We start from the raw sequence: 20,656 nt of genomic DNA on the forward strand, positions 1-20,656 counted from the left end.
AGGATACAATACCAATTCTACTTTCTTCCAAAACACTGCAGGGGAAGGAATAGTCCCACTTCATCACATGAGGACAGTATTACCCTGATCCCAAAACCAGAAAACCAGACAGAGACATCAGGAGATAAAACAAATATCCTTCATGAACACAGATACAAATATTCTACATGAAGTTTTAGCAAACAGAATTGAACAATACATTATTGTTATACATTATTATACAAAGATAACACAACATGATCAAAAAGGTTAATTCCAGGGGCACCTGGGTGGCTCAGATGGTTAAGCATCTGCCTTCAGCTCAGGTCATGATTCAAGGTTCCTGGGATTGAGCCCTATATCAGGCTCCTGGCTCAGCAGGGAGCCTGCTTCTCCCTCTCCCTCTGCCGCTGCTCCTGCTCATGCTCTCTCTCTCTATATCTCTGTGTCTCGAATAAATAAAATCTTTAAAAAAAAAAAGGTTAATTCCAGGAATGCTGATTTAATATTAAAAAAAAATCAATCAATGAGGGGTGCCTGGGTGGCTCAGTCTGTTAAGCATCAGACTCTTGGTTTCAGCTCAGGTCATAATCTCAGGGTCGTGAGACTGAGTCCCACGTTGGGCTCCAGGCTCAGCATGGAGTCTGCTTGAGATTCTTTCCCCCTCCCTTCACCCTCCCTTTCTGCTCCTCCCCCGATCTCTCTCTAAAATAAATAAATAAAATCTTTTAAAAAATCAATGTAATTGAACTTTCAGAGAAAAAAATTTTGTGACCTCAGATTAGACAAAGATTTCTTAGATATGACATCTATATCCATGAAAAAAAAAAACTGTCTTGACAAACTGGGACTTCAGCAAAATTAAAATTTCTGCTCTTCAAAAGACATTGTTAAAAGAATAAAGACAGACCATAGCTGGGGGGGAAACTCTCAACAAAACATATATCTGATTAAAGACCTATATTCAGAATATATAAAGAATTGGGGCACCTCGGTGGCTCAGTTGTTAAGCGTCTGCCTTAGGCTCTGGTCATGATCCCAGGATCCTGGGATCGAGTCCCGTGTCAGGCTCCCTGCTCCGCGGGAAGCCTGCTTCTCTCTCTCCCACTCCCCCTGCTTGTGTTCCCTCTCTCACTGTGTCTCTCTCTGTCAAATAAAATCTTTAAATATATGTATATATATATAAAGAATTGTCAAAATTCAACAGTAAGAAAACAACCTGATTTAAAAAAAAATAGGTACAAGAGTTGAATAAACACTTCGACAAAAACAAAACAAAACAAATATATAAGGATGGCAAATATGCTCATAAAGATGCTCAGTATCATTAGTTATTAGGGGAATACAAATTAAAACCACAATGAAATATCACTACATGCCTATTAGAATTACTAAAATTAAAAAGATCAACCATACCAAGTGTTGATGAGGATATGGAGAAAAAACACTTCCATGCTTCTCTCCAACTACATTCTCTTCCCTCCACCCAGGGGTAATCACCATTCCAAACTTGGTGTGAATTGTTCCTCTGATTTTTGTTATTCCTTTACTTCAATATGTAATATGGTTTCTTTTGCCCCTTTTTGAGCTTTATATATGTAGAATCATAGTGTATTTATTCCTACAAGATTTGTTTTTACTCACCATTGTTTTTAATTTACCCATGTCATGCATGAAACTATTTATTCCAATCATTTTCCCTGTTGTAATCTATTCCACAGAATTCTATTCCAATATATAATATTTACATATACCACAATTTATCCATTGTAGTGTACTCTTTTGAGTGTTTCTAGAATTTTAAAAGTATCAACAATACTACTATGAACATCCCTACATGATTTGTTCACGTTTCACTTTAAAATGCATTTTACATAATTATTAATTCAGAAACACCACCTTTCTTCAGGATAGTATTTGCCTAGTGAATCTTTTTCAGTCCTTTCAACATTTTGAGGCTCTTACATCTTAGATTAAGCCTCTTGTAAATAGCATTTCACACAGATTTTTTTTTTACCAATCTATCCTTGTGGTCATTCAATTAGAGAGGTTTTTTTTTAATCCACTTTACATTATTGGGATTACTGACATACCCTTATTTATTTTTACCCTCCTATTTTGTGTTTTCTACCTGTTCTGCTTTAACTGCCTGCCTCCTTTATGTATTAATTTGATAAACAGAAGAAGGTAAGGTATTTCTACCATTTGGAAATCAGATAACTCTATTTCTAATCTCTAGTGATTACTCCAGAAATTTAAATGATCATATTTGGTAATATGAATCTAGAGCTAATCACATCTTTATCCTCTTCATGAACAATGCTAAGAGCCTTAGCACTGTCATTACAAACAACTCTTTCTTCACTTACATGTCACTGTTATCAGGATTTTAATTCAACTTTTTCAGACCTTCATACATTATTATTTTTTAAGAAATGTTTATTTAGATTTACCCACAAGTGTGCCATTTTCATAACCATTCCATCCTGCACCAACTTCCTTTAGAGATCGTTTGTCTTCTAAGATATTTCCTTTAGCAGTTCCTTTTGCAAGTTTGTTGTTTGGAAATTCAAGTTTTGTTTTTTCTGGAAATATCTTTATTTTGTCCTCATCCTGGAAAGACAAACTCAATTCTAAAGACTGTTATTTCTCTCAGCCTTGTAAAGATAACATTCCACTGTCTTCTGGTTTCTATTATTGTGGCTGAAAAGTCAATTGTCATGCCCAGATCTTGGTTTCTAATACTACTCCAATAAAAGGAACCAGGACTCCTTGGAGATATGGCTGATTCTAAGACAATGCAGTATGTATACAAGATAATCCAAAAGCATCTTGTAGTACCAGAAAGTAGGTGGCAAAACAAACAAAACAAAAACATGGTGGTTGTAGGGTTTGGGGAACAGATTTATCTCTGAGCCAACTTCCCACTGTACTGAGGTACCAGATTTTCTCTCCTTTCCCCTTTGCTTCCAGGCTGTGGGGTCATCAGAGATTGGGAGATGTTTCTGAAACAAACACCTGCTCCACTGCCTGTTCTTGGAAGAACTGCATTTTCTCATTTCAGGCCCCTTATTGCTTCCATTATATTAATAAAGTGGAAACAGACACTGGAAAAAAATATTTTTAATAACTTTTACCCAGAACTTATGTGTTTGTACTAGGAAGGGTTTCCACCATATGGCCAGAATCAGAAGTCTGTTTCATTGTACTTCTGAACAAGTTACAGTTGAACTTATTACCTCAATAATTCATCTCATCAATTTTTTCTTCCTGTTTCTTCTATACCACACATGAATTTTTAAAGGGCCCCAGGCTGCTATAAAACTCAATGACAATTATACATATGAATATTATATTTGCCATAAGCATTCTATTTATTCTGACCACCTGCAATTAGTGATTAATAATAAAATGAAATTTTTGAAGTTCTCCTAACTATGGAAATAAAAGTACACTTTTGAATAATTTAGAGTCAAAGAAGCATAAGAAACCATAATGGAAAATTTTAAAACACAGTAACAAGAAAACAAACAACTTAATGAAAAAATGGGCAAAGGCCGAATGGACACTTGATGAAAGAAGACAAAGAGATGACCAATAAGCAAATAAAAAAACTGTTCAATATCATTAATCATTAGGGAGATGCAAAGTAAAACTGCAATGAGATATCACCAGTATCTATCAGAACAGCAAAGAACAAAACCAAAAACAACCTAGACAACACCACATGCTGATGAGGATACAGAGCAACTAGAACTTTTAGACATTACTCACAGAAATACAAAATGGTACTGTCACTCTGTAAAGCGGTTTGGCAGTTTCTTATTAAATTAAATGTACACTTAATATAAAACTCAGCAATTTCACTCCTAGGTATTTATCCAAGTGAAATGAAACCCTATACTCTCATAAAAAACTACATCAAAGTTTATAATGGTTTTATTCAGAATCACCACAAACTGAAAACAACTCACACGTCCCTAAATTTGGAAATAAGTATGGTATAGTAGTCATACAGGGGAACACTACTCAGCCATAAACAGAATAAACTACTGATACATGTACCAATGTTGATAAATCTCAAATGCATTATGTATTATGTATTATATATAAGTGAAAGAAATGAGACTCAAAAGGCTACATACTATGTGATTCCATTTATTTTTTTTAAAGATTTTATTTATTTATTTGACAGAGAGAGACACAGCAAGAGAGGGAACACAAGCAGGGGGAGTGGGAGAGGGAGAAGCCGGTTTCCCGCTGAGCAGAGAGCCCCATGTGGGGCTCGATCCCAGGACCCTGGGATCATGACCTGAGCCGAAGGCAGACGCTTAACGACTGAGCCACCCAGGTGTCCCTATGTGATTCCATTTATAGGAAATTCTAGAAAAGGCAAAATTATAGGGACAGAGGTAGGTCAGTGAGTGCCAGGAGCTGGGTTTACATAAAAAGGTTAACCACAAAAGCACAGGAGGATTTTGGTGGGTGATGGGACTGTTCTTTATCTTGATTGTGGTGATAGTTACATGACAGTAATGTTTGCCAATAACAACAGACCTATATATTAGATATGGGTTGAACTGTGTCTCCCATAAGTTCATATGTTGAAGTCTTAACCCTAAACCTCAAAACCTCAAGATGTGACCTCTTTCAGAAATAGGGTCTTGACAGATGTGGTTACCCTAAAAACAATACTGAGACTTCCAGTTTCAGATACTACATGTAAAGAGCTTATAAGTTGCCATTCCCATACTTAAAACAAACAAAAAAAAAGCTGAACAAACTGAAAACCAGCAACTCTTCTTCCATCCATTGGAGACACAGGTAGGAGGGCAAACCATCACCCCAAAATCTACAGAGATATGAAAAGAGTTACAGCCAAGATCTGCTTACCTGAAGGAACACTTAAATGGTAACTTTAAAGAACTGGTAGAGGTTGAGTATGGACTAGTATGAGATTGAGGAATTCCTGGAGGCCATAGTTTTGGGGGGGGGGCTACCATACTATTGAGAGTTTTATCTCTAGGAATCCCACCTGGTTCTCACTGTGAAGAGTCAAGAAAGATCTTCTTGTAGCTCAGGCAGAGGGAGTAGAAACAAACATTAAGAAAAAGTTTAGATTAGTTTCCATAATAAAGGTCTACACTCACTTTATCAGAACCTTACCTCATCTGGGGTAAGGATATTTCACTGATTCCAGACATCTCTAGTCTTCTTATTGCACCTAAGTAATACTAGGGTGGGGGGAGGGGAGATACTAACAAACACAATGAAGGTCATGGTCTAGGAACACAGGTCCACCAGAAAACTGAGACTGCATTATAAGATTATAGATGGTTTCCCTTCCCCAATACTTTACCACCAGGCTAACAGGGATCTAACATAATAACAGCAGATTACAGGTGAAAGAGGTACAGGACACTGATTCTTTCAAAGGAGGAGTTCTTAGGGAAACCCAAAGACAACAGGGGAGACAAAACAAAGAAACTAGAGGAATTTGAAGCCTCTGGCACTTATAGCTACAACAAACATTAAACAAAGCCCAACTCCTAGCTAGTTTAATATAAAAGCTCACACTAAAGGCCTATTTAATTCAGTTACTATTACCTAATACATTGCATCTTGCTCTCAAAAAAAAAAATTATAAGGCATGCTCAAAGAAAATCACAGTATGAAGAAATTAAACAAACATCAGACCCAGACTCATATATGACAGATTTTATAATTATCAGACAGGAAGATTAAAATAACTATGATTAATATGTTAAGAAATCTAATGAAAAAGTAGACAATAGGGGTGCCTGAGTGGCTCAGTCGTTAAGCATCTGCCTTCTGCTCAGGTCATGATCTCAGGGTTCTGGGATCGAGCCCCACATTGGGCTCCCTGCTCCACAGGAAGCCTGCTTCTCCCTCTCCCACTTCCCCTGCTTGTGTTCCCTCTCTTGCTGTATCTCTCTCTCTGTCAAATAAATAAATAAAATCTTTTAAAAAGAAAAAGTAGAAAACATGAAAAAACAGAGAGATTGAAAGTATACAAAAGAATTAAAAGTAAATGCTGGAAATAAAAAACAATAACATATTTTAAAAGCTTTTGATGGGCCTGCTTATAAGTAGGCAGGATATGGAAGGAAAGAATCAGTGAGCTTAAAGAAATGTTGATGGAAACTTCCCAAATTAAAATACTAAGAGAAAAAAAGAATGAAAAAAAAAAACCCAGAATATCCAAGAACTGTGAAAAATTTTAAAAGATGTAACTGGAATACTAGAAGAAAAACAGAACAGATGAAATATTTTAAGTAATAATGGCCCAGAATTTTCCAAAATTAACAAGATATACCAATGCATAGAACAGGAAACTCAGAGAACACCAAAGAGGATAAAAATTTTAAAATCTACACCTAGGCATATCATATCAAACTGCAGAAAAGCAAAAACAAAGAGAAAATCTTTAAAGAAGGTGGAGGAAAAAACTAGACAATAATTATAGGGAACTTTTCATTACAAATCCTGCAAGCAAGAAGAGAAGTTTTGGGTTTTTTGGGGTTTTTTTAAAGATTTTATTTATTTGACAGAGAGAGAGAGAGAGAGAGAGCATGCACACACGCACAAGCAGGGGGAGCAGCAGACAGAGGGAGAGGGAGAAGGAGGCTCTCCACTGAGCAAAGAGCAAGAAGAGAGTTTTTAATTAAAACCACAAAAGGCAGAAAAGAGTGAAAACAAAGGAACAAAGAACCAGGAGAATGAGTAAACAGTAACAAATACAGTAGTTATTAAGTCAACAATATAAAAAATAATTTTAAACATCAACTGCCTAAATAAACCAATTAAAAAAGACAGAGATCATCAGACCTGAAAATGAAGACCCAACTACATATTGTCTATAAGAAATCCACTTTAAACATAAAGATATATATAGATTAGAAGTATAAGGATAGAGGGGTGCCTGGGTGGCTCAGTCATTAAGCCTCTGCCTTTGGCTCAGGTCATGATTCTGGGGTCCTGGGATTGAGCCCCGCATCGGGTTCCCTGCTCTATGGGAAGCCTGCTTCTCCCTCTCCCAATCCCCCTGCTTGTGTTTCCTCCCTCACTGTGTCTCTCTCTGTCAAATAAATAAATAAAATCTTTTCTTAAAAAAGTACAGGGATAGATACAATTTTATTTGTTAATTATACCTCAATAAAGTTGGGGAGAAAAGTAAAAGGATGGAGAAAGATACATCATGCTAACACTAATCAAAAGAAAGCTGGAGTAGCTATATTAATTGCAGACAGAGCAGATTTCAGGGCAGGGAAGATCAGGGATAGAGAGGAACTACATAATGATAAATGGGTCAATTCTCTAAGAATACATAACAATTCTCTCTTTTTAAGATTTTATTTATTTGAGAGAGAGAGAATGAGAGAGAGTAGCACAAGAGGGGGGAGGGTGAGAAGGAGAAGCAGACTACCTGCTGAGCAGGGAGCCCGATAAGGGACTCGATCCCGGGACGCCAGGATCATGACCTGAACCGAAGGCAGTCGCTTAACCCACTGAGCCACCCAGATGCCCCGACAACATAACGATTCTTAACATGAATGGACATTATCAGCTATCAAAACTTGTAAGTTGTACTATAATAAATAAGAGTGTAATATTGGCATATGAAGACACAGACATAGATCAAGTGATCAAGAGTTGTGTGTACACATAAAAATGTCATACATGACAGGTATGAAATTAATTTGGTGAGAAAAGGTTAGAATGATTCAACAAATGGTATTTAAAGACCAGTTATCTATGTAGTGGGGAAAAAAAGGATCCCTATTTGAGACTGTATCAGTCAGAATAAAGTAGGTTATGCTGAATCTTCCCCAAATGACCCCAGAGACATTACTGGCTTACAACAAAAATTGATTTCTTGCTCATGTTACATGTCCACTGCATGTCAGCAGGGGGGTTCTGCTCACTACAGTTATTCAGGGACTCAGGCTGGTAGAGACTTCTATTCATAGTTCATTCACCAGAACTAATAACATGGTCCCACCTACTCATAAGAAGGCCAGGAAAAAAATCCTATTCCATGCATAGAAGAGAAATCTTTACTAGGGAGCAGTAATGCCAAGGACTGGATGTCTAGGAAATCCGCTGCCCATGACGATCATGAACCAAATGACAATAATCCCTTACATTTCCTGGCACATTTTTTCTTTCCAAATTCTACTGGATTATTTTTCATATCCTCTGAGTAGTATGCACTCTCCTTTGCACACCAATGCTCTAGGTGATAAGCTCCAAAAATTTCACCTTCTCTGGAAAACTAAGAGAGCTAAATTACATCTTCTCCCAAGGACGTAGTTCTTATATCCACGGGTACATACTACACTATCTCCACAGAGTAACCATTTTCCCCTGATAAAGAACATAGATGCTCTGCTAAATGTTTTATATCTATTAACTAAGAATCCTAAGAACAAGTTTTTATGACTGGTACTATTATTATTCCAATTTTAAATTAGCACAAGTGAGGTAAATAGAGGTTAAGTAATCTCTTCAGCTAGAAATATGAAATCAGGCAGTCTGGCTCCCGTGCTCCTGTCCCTTCAAGGCCTGTTCCCTTGCAGGTTCTGCTCCTTTCTTGCTACAGCCTCATCATTCCTTTTTTTTCCTTTTAGTTAACATATTATTCGTTTCAGGGGTACAGGTCTGTGATTCATCAGTCTTACAGAATTCACAGCACTCACCACAGCACATACCCTTCCCCAGTGTCCATCACCCAGCCCCCCACCCCTCCCACCCCCCTCCACTCCAGCAACCCTCAGTTTCTTTCCTGAGATTAAGAGTCTCTTATGGTTTGTCTCCCTCTCTGGTTTCATCTTGCTTCATTTTTCCCTCCCTCCCCCCATGATCTTCCATCTTGTTTCTCAAATTCCACGTATCAGTGAGATCATATGATACTTGTCTTTCTCTGATTGACTTATTCGGCTTAGCATAATACCCTCTAGTTCCATCCCCATCGTTGCAAATCAGCCTCATCATTCCTAACCAGCACATTCCTTCAACTCTTTGTCCATAGTCCCCTCCATCTACCCTCCTATCTCTTACTAGACTCTAGTTCTGAACTTACCGAGAGTTACCCAAAAGGAAAGCAGTCTGGCAGAACAACCATTTCCCTGAAGGATTAACTGAGCAGTGTCACTCCTGCCTTCCTATATTCCCTACTCCATATCCCTCTGTCTTGGAGATCCTTACCCACCATTTTAGCCCCAAATGTCTTCCTGGGTAGAAGCAGAAAGATCAGGTATGCCTGGCTGGCTCAGTCAGTTAAGCATCTGACTCTTGATTTCGGCTCAGGTCATGATCTCGGGGTTGTGAGATTGAGCCCTGCGCCTAGCTCTGTGCTGGGTATGGAGCCTGCTTGAGGTTCTTTCTCTCCTGCTGCCCCTCCACGCCCTGCTTGCATGTTCTCTCTCTCTAAAAAAAAAAAGAAAAAGAAAAAGAAAGAAAGAAAGAAAGAAAGAAAGAAAGAAAGAAAGAAAGAAAGAAAGAAAGAAAGAAAGAAAAAAAGAAAGAAAGAAAGAAAGAAAGAAAGAAAGAAAGAAAGAAAGAAAGAAAGAAAGAAAACAAAAGAAATAGATCACACAGAAAAAAATCATAATTCATTTTTCATGAAAGACGCCTTCTTGAAGCCTCCTAAAGAACAGAATGACTGTCCGTGCCCATGGGCTGCAGGAAGCTACAAGAAAGTATGGAGAACAGGAGGAAAGAAAAGGGTGAGGGATATGAAGATCAGGAAGGGGAAAAGGAATTAAGAGCTACTGACAACTTATGGTAGGTGCTATGGACTGAACTGTGTTCTTACCCCCAATTTGTATCTTGAAGCCCAAACTCCAATGTGATGGTATTTCGAGATATGATCTTTGGGAGATAATTAGGTTTAAATAAGGTCATTAGAATAAGGCCCTCATGAAGATGGCAGAGGAGTAGGAGACCTGGATTTCGTCTGGTCTCAAGAATTCAGCTGAATAGTGATCAAACCATTCTGAACACCTACGAACTCAACAGGAGATCAAAGAAAAGAATAGCAACAATTCTCTGAACAGAAAAGCGACCACTTACTGGAAGGTAGGACATGCAGAAAAGTGAATCCGAGGCGATATTCGGGAGATAGACAGCGGGGGAGGGGGCCTCCGTGGCTGCTTCTGGCAAGAGATAGAGCCCCGGAGCACAAAATCGGAACTTTTAGAAGCCGGCTCTGCTGAGGGACGTCGCTCCAGTGGCTAAGCTGGGGGTGGAACCCTCACGGGACAGTGTGGTCTCAGGACCCTCGGGGTCACAGAAAGACCGGGGTGCCTGAGTGCGGCAGAGCTCCGAGGTATCAGAGCGGGGAAGCCGGCTGCAGAGACGGAGCCGAGGCGCGGACTCTCAGCTCGGGGTGGCCATAACCTGTGATTCGCAGCCCAGTCGGGACACTGCTCCTCCAGCAGGGACCCTAAAAGCGGCAGAGCTGGGGAGACTCCCCTTCCTCACCTGGAAGGAGCGGTGCGGGAGCGCACCGCAGGGATCTGCTGGGTTTGGAGACTCCACACGGGGTCGGGTGCCAGAGAGAAACGCTCGGTCACAGGCCAGGGGAGCACCGAGTGCGGCCAGAGACCGGGGAGACAGAAGTGACTGCTTTTCTCTGGGGGCGCACTAAGGAGCGGGGCCCCGAGTTCTCGGCTCCTCTGGGCGCAGATTGGGAGGCCACCATTTTCACTCTGGTCCTCCAAAGCTGTACCGAGAGCTTGCAGGGAACAAAAGCTCCTGAGAGCAAACCGGAGCAGCTTGCTTAGCCCGGACTGACAAGGGCAGGGCAATTCCGCCTCCGGCAAAGACATTTGAGAACCATGGCAACAGACCCCCCCAAAGAAGATCAGCACGAACAGCCAGCAAGCCAAGACCAAGTTTACCAATCAAGGAGAACGGGAGAACTCCAGCGCTAGGGGAATACTGCACATAGAATTCATGGCTTTTTTACCATGATTCATTAGTTTTTCAAAGTTAATTTTTTAACTGTTTTTTTTTTGAATTTTTCTTTTTCCCTTTTTCAACCAACATCTTAGCAATCTCTTTTTTAAAAAAACATTTTTTATTTTTCATTTTTAGAAAATTTATCCCTTCATAGTAGTTACCCTTATTTTTGGCATATATATATATATAAGTTGTTCTTTCTTTAAAATTTTGAGATACAGTTTCTTCTAACAGATCAAAATATACCCTAAATCACTAGTATATGGCTTTGTTCTAGTCTCCTGCCTGATCACATTCTCTCCCTTTTTTTTTCTTTTTTTTTAAATCTTTTTTTTCAAACAACTTCTTACCAATTCCTTTTACAAAATCTTTTATAATTTTCATCTTTACAGTCATCTTCCATGCCTTCGTTGTATCAACCCTTATTTTGTACATATATGTCTTTCTTCCTTTAAGATTTTAGGAGGCACTTTCTTCTAACAGACCAAAATATGCTCAAAATCTAGTGTGTGGCACTGATCTATGCACTAACCTGATCATATCTGATCATATTCTGTTTTTCTTTTGAATTGTTCTGTTTTTGTTTTTATCTTTTTCTTTTTTTCTCTCTCTTTTTTCTTTCTTTCCCTTTCTTTTCCCCTGGTTTCAGGTCTATTCTGATTTGAGTATATTTATATAGAGTATATTTGCTGGGGACGTTGTTAACCTGTTAGCATTTTATTCTCTCATTCATCTATTCTCCTCTGGACAAAATGACAAGATGAAAAAAAACACCTCAGCAAAAAGAACAAGAGTCAGCCAGGGACCTACTCAATACGGACATTAGTACGATGTCGGACCTAGAGTTCAGAATCATGACTTTAAAGATACTAGCTGCGCTTGAAAAAAGCATGGAAGTTATTAGAGAAACGCTTTCTGGAGAAATAAAAGAACTAAAATCTAACCAAGTCGAAGTCAAAAAGGCTATTGATGAGGTGCAATAAAAAACGGGGGCACTAACTGCTAGGATAAATGAGGCAGAAGACAGAATCAGCGATATAGAAGACCAAATGATGGAAAATAAAGAGGCTAGAAAAAGAGAGATAAACAACTACTGGATCATGAGGGCAGAATTCGAGAGATAAGCGATACGATAAGATGAAACAACATTAGAATAATTGGAATCCCAGAAGAAGAAGAAAGAGAGAGAGGGGCAGAAGGTATATTGGAGCAAATTATAGCAGAGAACTTCCCTAATGTGAAGAAGGAAACAGGCATCAAAATCCAGGAGGCACAGAGAATCCCTCTCAAAATCAATAAAAATAGGTCAACACCCCGACATCTAAGAGTAAAACTTACGAGTCTCAGAGACAAAGAGAAAATCCTGAAAGCAGCTCGGGAGAAGAGATATGTAACCTACAGTGGTAGAAACATTAGATTGGCAACAGACCTATCCACAGAGACCTGGCAGGCCAGAAAGGACTGGAGAGATAAAAAGCTTCCAGGACAAACAAAAACTAAAGGAATTTGCAAACACGAAACCAGCCCTGAAAGAAATATTGAAAGGGGTCCTCCAAGCAAAGAGAGAGCCTAAAAGCAGCATAGATCAGAAAGGAACACAGACAATATACAGTAACAGTCACCTTACAGGCAATACAATGGCACTAAATTCATATCTTTCAATAGTTACCCTGAATGTAAATGGGCTCAATGCCCCAATCAAAAGACACAGGCTATCAGATTGGATTAAAAAACAAGAACCATGATATGCTGTCTGCAAGAGACTCATTTTAGACCCAAAGACACCCCCACATTGAAAGTGAGGGGGTGGAAAACCATTTACCATGCTCATGGACACCAAAAGAAAGCTGGGGTGGCAATCCTTCTATCAGACAAATTAGATTTTAAAACAAAGACTGTAATAAGAGATGAGGAAGGACACTATATCCTACTTAAAGGGTCTATCCAACAAGAAGATCTAACAATTGTAAATATCTATGCCCCGAACATGGGAGCAGCCAATTTTATAAGGCACTTACTAACAAAAGAAAAGAAACACATTGACAACAATACAATAATAGTGGGGGACTTTAACAGCCCCTTGACTGAAATGGACAGATCATCTAAGCAAAAGATCAACAAGGAAATAAAGACTTTAAATGACACACTGGACCAAATGGACTTCACAGACATATTCAGAACATTCCATCCCAAAGCAACAGAATACACATTCTTCTCTAGTGCCCATGGAACATTCTCCAGAATTGATCACATCCTAGGTCACAAATCAGGTCTCAACTGGTACCAAAAGATTGGGATTATTCCCTGCATATTTTCAGACCACAATGCTTTCAAACTAGAACTCAGTCACAAGAGGAAAGTCAGAAAGAACTCAAATACACGGAGGCTAAAGAGCATCCTACTAAAGAATGAATGGGTCAACCAGGAAATTAAAGAAGAATTTTAAAAATTCATGGAAACCAATGAAAATGAAAACACAACTGTTCAAAATCTCTGGGATACAGCAAAGGCAGTCCTGAGAGGAAAATATATAGCAATACAAGCCTTTCTCAAGAAACAAGAAAGGTCTCAAATACACAACCTAACCCTACACCTAAAGGAGCTAGAGAAAAAACAGCAAATAAAGCCTACACCCAGCAGAAGAAGAGAAATAATAAAGATCAGAGCAGAAATCAATGAACTAGAAACCAAAAGAACAGTAGAACAGATCAACGAAACTAGGAGCTGGTTCTCTGAAAGAATTAACAAGATTGATAAACCCCTGGCCAGACTTATCAAAAAGAAAAGAAAAGGACCCAAATCAACAAAATCATGAATGAAAGAGGAGAGATCACCACCAACACCAAAGAAATACAAACAATTATAAGAACATATTATGAGCAACTCTGTGCCAGCAAATTAGATAACCTGGAAGAAATGGGTGCATTCCTAGAGATGTATCCACTACCAAAATTGAACCAGGAAGAAATAGAAAACATGAACAGACCTATGACCACTAAGGAAATTGAAGCAGTCATCAAAAATCTCCCAACAAACAAAAGCCCAGGGCCACATGGCTTCCCAGGGGAATTCTACCAAACATTTAAAGAAGAATTAATACCTATTCTCCTGAAACTGTTCCAAAAAATAGAAATGGAAGGAAAACTTCCAAACTCATTTTATGAGGCCACCATTACCTTGATCCCAAAACCAGACAAAGACCCCATCAAAAAGGAGAACTACAGACCAATATCCTTGATGAACATGGATGCAAACATTCTCACCAAAATACTAGCCAATAGGATCCAACATTACATTAAAAGGATTATTCACCATGACCAAGTGGGATTTATTCCTGGGCTGCAAGGTTGGTTCAACATCCGCAGATCAATCAACGTGACACAATACATTAACAAAAGAAAGAACAAGAATCATATGATCCTCTCAATAGATGCAGAAAAAGCATGTGACAAAGTACAGCATCCTTTCTTGATCAAAACTCTTCAGAGTATAGGGATAGAGGGTACATACCTCAATATCATAAAAGCCATCTATGAAAAACCTACAGCGAAAATCATTCTCAATGGGGAAAAGCTGAGAGCTCTTCCCCTGAGATCAGGAACGTGGCAGGGATGTCCACTATCACCACTGCTATTCAACATAGTATTAGAAGTCCTAGCCACAGCAATGAGACAACAAAAAGAAATCAAAGGCATCCAAATCGGCAAAGAGGAAGTCAAACTCTCACTCTTTGCAGATGATATGATACTATACATGGAAAACCCAAAAGACTCCACCCCAAAACTGCCAGAACTCATACAGGAATTCAGTCAAGTAGCAGGCTATAAAATCAATGCACAGAAATCAGTGGCATTCCTATACACCAACAACAAGACAGAAGAGAGACAAATCAAGGAGTCGATCCCATTGACAACTGCACCCAAAACCATAAGATACCTAGGAATAAATTTAACCAAAGAGGCAGAGGATCTGTACTCAGAAAACTATAAAATACTCATGAAAGAAATTGAAGAAGACGAAAAGAAATGGAAAAACGTTCCATGCTCATGGATTGGAAGAACAAACATTGTGAAGATGTCAATGCTACCTAGAGCAATCTACACATTCAATGCAATCCCCATCAAAATACCATCCACTTTTTTCAACGAAATGGAACAAATAATCCTAAAATTTGTATGGAACCAGAAGAGACCCCGAATAGCCAGAGGAATATTGAAAAAGAAAAGCAAAGCTGGCGGCATCACAATTCCGGACTTCCAGCTCTATTACAAAGCTGTCATCATCAAGACAGTATGGTACTGGCACAAAAACAGACACATAGATCAATGGAACAGAATCGAGAGCCCAGAAATGGACCCTCAACTCTATGGTCAACTCATCTTTGACAAAGCAGGAAAGAATGTCCAATGGCAAAAAGACAGTCTCTTCAACAAATGGTGTTGGGAAAATTGGACAGCCACATGCAGAAGAATGAAACTGGACCATTTCCTTACACCACACACAAGAATAGACTCCAAATGGTTGAAAGACCTAAACGTTGAGACAGGAGTCCATCAAAATCCTAAAGGAGAACACAGGTAGCAACCTCTTCGACCTCAGCCGCAGCAACTTCTTTCCAGAAACATCGCCAAAGGCAAGGGAAGCAAGGGCAAAAATGAACTAGGGGGATTTCATCAAGATAAAAAGCTTTGGCACAGCAAAAGAAACAGTCCACAAAACCAAAAGACAACTGACAGAATGGGAAAAAATATTTGCAAATGACATATCAGATAAAGGGCTAGTATCCAAAATCTACAAAGAACTTATCAAACTCAACACCCAAAGAATAAATAATCCAATCAAGAAATGGGCAGAAGACACGAACAGACGTTTTTCCAAAGAAGACATCCAAATGGCCAACAGACACATGAAAAAGTGCTCAACATCACTCAGCATCAGGGAAATCCAAATCAAAATCTCAATGAGATACCACCTCACACCAGTCAGAATGGCTAAAATTAACAAGTCAGGAAATGACAGATGTTTGCAGGGATGCAGAGAAAGGGGAATCCTCCTACACTGTTGGTGGGAATGCAAGCTGGTGCAACCACTCTGGAAAACAGAATGGAGGTTCCTCAAACAGTTGAAAATAGAGCTACCCTACGACCAAGCATTTGCACTACTGGGTATTTACCACAAAGATACAAATGTAGGGATCCATAGGGGTACATGCACCCCGATGTTTATAGCAGCAATGTCCACAATAGCCAAACTGTGGAAAGAGCCAAGATGTCCATCGACAGATGAATGGATAAAGAAGAGGTGGTATATATACACAATGGAATATTATGCAGCCATCAAAAGGAATGAGATCTTGCCATTTGCAACGACGTGGATGGAAGTGGAGGGTGTTATGCTGAGTGAAATAAGTCAATCAGAGAAAGACATGTATCATATGGCCTCACTGACATAAGGAATTCTTAATCTCAGGAAACAAACTGAGGGTTGCTGGAGTGGTGGGGGGTGGGAGGGATGGGGTGGCTGGGTGACAGACACTGGGGAGGGTATGTGCTATGGTGAGCGCTGTGAATTGTGCAAGACTGTTGAATCACAGATCTGTACTTCTGAAACAATGCAATATATGTTAAGGAAAAAAAAAGAAGATAGCAGGAGGGGAAGAATGAAGGGGAGTAAGTCGGAGGGGGAGACGAACCATTAGAGATGATGGACTCTGAAAATCAAACCGAGGGTTCTAGACGGGAAGAGGGTGGGGGCTTCGGTTAGCCTGGTGATGGGTATTAAAGAGGGCACATTCTGCATGGAGCACTGGGTGTTATGCACAAACAATGAATCATGGAACACTACATCAAAAACTAATGATGTAATGTATGGTGATTAACATAACAATAAAAAAATTTTTAAAAAAAAGAATAAGGTCCTCATGGTGGGATCAGAGCCCTTATAAGAGATGCCAGAGTGCTCTCTCTCTCGCTCTCTGTCTGCGATATGAGGACACAGCAAGAAAAAGGCAGTCTGTAAGTCAGGAGGAAAGCCCTTAGTAGAATCCGACCATGCTAGTACCATGATCTCAGACTTTCAAGCTCCAGAACTGTCAGACAATAAATACCCGTTTTTTTTAAGCCACCTAGTCTATGGTATTTTGTTATGACAGCAAGATTTATATTTATATTTTATATTACCTCATTTAATTTCCCAGTAACTATATTTGCTTTATAAACATCTATACAAAGATTCAACTGTCCCATAACTAGAAAGCCACTGCTTTTACACTGACTATGCCTACTCCTACAGAGGACAGGAAGTCTACATCATGGCTCTGAAACCAACTCTGTCAGTAACTAAACATTTCCCTTGGATGAGTCCCGAATTTTTTTAAGCTCAAATTTACTCGACATTAAGATACCTAAGCAAGGGGCACCTGGGTGGCTCAGTCATCTAAGCGTTGCTTTTGGCTCAGGTCATGATCCCAGGGTCCTGGGTTCGAGTCCCACATTAGGCTCTCTGCTCAGCAGGGAGCCTGCTTCTCCCTCTGCCTGCTGCGCCCCCTGCTTGTGCTCTCCCTCTCATTCTCTGTCAAATAAATAAAATCTTAAAAAAAAAAAAAAGATACCTAAGGAAGATACTCTCTAAAGTGGTTTGGCTGCATGAAGATTATTCAAAATGCATGAAAGGGGGAAAATACAGAGATTATTTAGAACAGAAGAGGGTTTTATCTTCCTGCTCCTAAAAAGGTATCACTATGCCACCATATTAATAAAAAAGGAGAATAATGTCAAAATAACCTATTCTGACTCCATGTCTCGGCAAACCACTTGAGGGAAAGAGGTTTCATGTGCCATTACTGGATATACTAATATGGTCACTGGACTCAGCTGGCCACTAACTTAATAGAGGTTAGTTAGTAGAGAACAGCAAATATTTAGAAGCTCAGTCACCAGGATCCTTGCCTTTACAAAGATAAAAGATTCCAACCTTAATCATCCTTCCACAATGCTGAACTTAAACTGGACTAGGGGGCAATGCTAGTTACTACTTCTAAATTACAGCAAGATCCATTTAGTGTTATAGAGAACAATTTAATTTTCAAGTACATACTGGGTTCTAACAACTATAATGGCAAATACCACTTATTTCAGAAATCTGCAGAGTACAAAGAAAAAGACTCTAATTTTAACACAAATTTATGACACCTTTCACAAACACATAAACCACAGAGACACTGCACCATATTCAGCATCCCTGCTATACTGAGGAAACTTCAAATATATGTAAATGTAAGCCAAAACTCTTAGAAAATCTCCACATTAAAAAAAGAAAAGTAGTGCTCGCTTTGGCAGCACATATACTAAAATTGGAACGATACAGAGAAAATTAGCACAGCCCCGTGTGCAGGGATGACATGCAAACTCGTGAAGCATTCCATATTTTAAACAAATACATAAATAAAAATAAAAAAATAAAGGTGTCTGCAAAGTAGTATAAATAGGTAAACAGCTAAAAGGGAACTCAATTATGATTTCCCATTGCAAGTAACTGTAAGGTACTTATGGCAAATTTTGCATATCATCATAACCTACTGAAAAAGTATTTTAAAATATTATTTCACATACTATTGCCACGATGCCAGGGATTTCCCTCAAAAGAATCTGTAGAAGTGGAAGGGGGTGGGAGGAATATAGGAATGGAAACATGACAGTTCATGAATTGATAACTGCTGAAGCTAAGTAAGGGGCCTATGGAGGTACATTACCCTATTCTTCCTAATTCCATATAGGTGTGACATTTTATCCGTAAGAAAAGGTAGAATTATTATACACTCTTGATGAACAAATTTAATCTTCATACCCTAAAACCAAAGAAAAACTAGTACCTTCCAGTCTTTGAATTTTTGCTTTCACAGAAACAACAGCTTCAAAGGGTGAAACTCTCAGCTCAAAACATGTTCCAGTCAATGTTTCAATGAAGAGCTCCATGGTGTCATAGAAAGGAAGTTTGTAGTAAAATGGTCCCACGTTATCTTCATTGAAGAATGGAGGATCTTTTCTGTTATCCATTACTTTGACTTTTCCAATTCCTCTGGAATATGTTGTAGGCAACTGTATTCCAGTTCTAGCCAAATCAGCTTTGAACATTGGTAATACATATCGTTGTTCATGTTTTGACTTTTGTACCTAAAAAAACAAGAATAATTTTTTTAACAAGACTATCTGGAAGTCTTACTCTGCCATAAAGACTTTCTGAATAACTCTGGCCCACATCAATCTGTCAGAGAGCCCCAGAATTCTTTTTAGTACTTAATTCGTCTAATCCTCTATCTTTCAAGTTTGTCTTCAAAACCACTCTCCCAATCAGACTGTAAGATTATTAAGAACAGGTATATTTACAATACTTTCCTGTATCTTACTAGAGTTCAGCACATCTACTTATAGTTCATACTTGACAAATATGTATTTGTTAATGACATTTAAACCAATGAACTCCACACAGAGATATGTATTTGCAAGATTTTGAAAATTTTATGCATATCCTCTACTAATCCATGTAAATTGTTTTCTAATCCATATAACTTTATAACCACTGTACATCTAAATCACTCTGAATAAAAGAACACCAATCATGTTAATAGGTTCCTTAAAAATAGGAAACTCACTAAATTATCAATAAGCATTCCAGAAGTTATCAGTACAGCACTAAAATGACATCAATATTGGTAAGACATTAGACCTAATCTCTACACACAAACATGCAATGACTAATGAATATGAGAGGTAAACACAACAGACAGAAGTCCTAAAATAAATTACAAATGTATAATTAGGAGAATAGGGACAACCAAATTGATAAATTGCTATTAATCAGTGAAAACTCTGTAAAGGGAATGTCTTGAACTTAAACTAGGACAGGTGATACACATCTTCTTGGAGGGGTAGGTATATCTTTACAATAGCTTTATTAAAATATAATTTACATAACATAAAATTCACCTATTTAAAGTCTAAAACTTACTGGTTTTCATTATGTTCACGGAATTGTACAACCATCACAATCATCTTTAGAACATTTTCATCACCCCAAAGAGGAACCACATACTCTATAAACATCACTCCCAAATTCTCCCTTTCCCTCTCAGCCCTAGGCACTCCCTAATCTACTTTCTGTCATTTTGCCTATTCTGGTCATTTCACATAATCATACAATATGTAATCTTTTGTGAATGGCTTCTTTCACTTATAACATTTTCAAAGTTCATCCATGATTCTAAGATGTATCAGAATTTCATTCTTATTGCTGAATAATAACACATTGTATGGCTATACCACTTGTTTATGCAGCCATCAGTTGACGGGTGTGTCGGGTTGTTTCCAATCTGGGGTTATTATGAATAATGCTATAAGAACATTTGATTACAGGTTTTTTTGTGGACATGTTTTCCTTTCTCTTCCATAGATACCTAGGATTGGAATTATTGGCTTAGGTGGTAACTACACATTTAGCAATTTGTGTTACCACCAACTGTTTTCAGAAGTGGTCTGAACCATTCCCACCAACAATGAAGAGAGGGCGCTGATTTCTCCACATCCTTGCCAATACTTTTTATTATCTTTTTTGATTAAAGCCATCCTACAGAGTGTGAAGTAGTATTTTACTGTGGTTGTAATTTTCTTTCTCTAAAGACTAATGATGTTGAGCA

General features: G+C 38.6%; 1 protein-coding gene and 1 non-coding gene across 8 annotated transcripts in view; one reads left to right on the top strand and one right to left on the bottom strand.

Annotated features, from left to right (window-relative positions):
• Positions 1-20,656, bottom strand: part of ZFAND4 (zinc finger AN1-type containing 4) — a 100,227-nt gene that overhangs the window by 73,709 nt on the left and 5,862 nt on the right. For 5 of the 7 annotated variants that reach the window (XR_003210024.2, XR_012381746.1, XM_025881076.2 and 2 more), the window contains exon 2: positions 18,836-19,136. Coding sequence is in view for 3 of the 7 variants with exons in the window: in XM_025881076.2 (XP_025736861.1) it covers positions 18,836-19,097 (262 nt within the window). In the remaining 4 variants the exon portion in view is untranslated. Of the gene's footprint in view, positions 1-2,436; positions 2,593-18,835; positions 19,137-20,656 lie in introns of those variants that run through there. The other 2 variants (XM_073904497.1, XM_073904498.1) reach the window with 2 other exon arrangements.
• Positions 18,287-18,394, top strand: LOC112830996 (U6 spliceosomal RNA). Its single transcript, XR_003210046.1, has one exon. It is a non-coding gene; the product is annotated as a U6 spliceosomal RNA (small nuclear RNA).

This window comes from Callorhinus ursinus, unplaced genomic scaffold, assembly GCF_003265705.2.
Source record: "Callorhinus ursinus isolate GAN/ISIS: 27379988/994484 unplaced genomic scaffold, GSC_fseal_2.0 scaffold20, whole genome shotgun sequence".
Classification (NCBI taxonomy): Eukaryota; Metazoa; Chordata; class Mammalia; order Carnivora; family Otariidae; genus Callorhinus; species Callorhinus ursinus.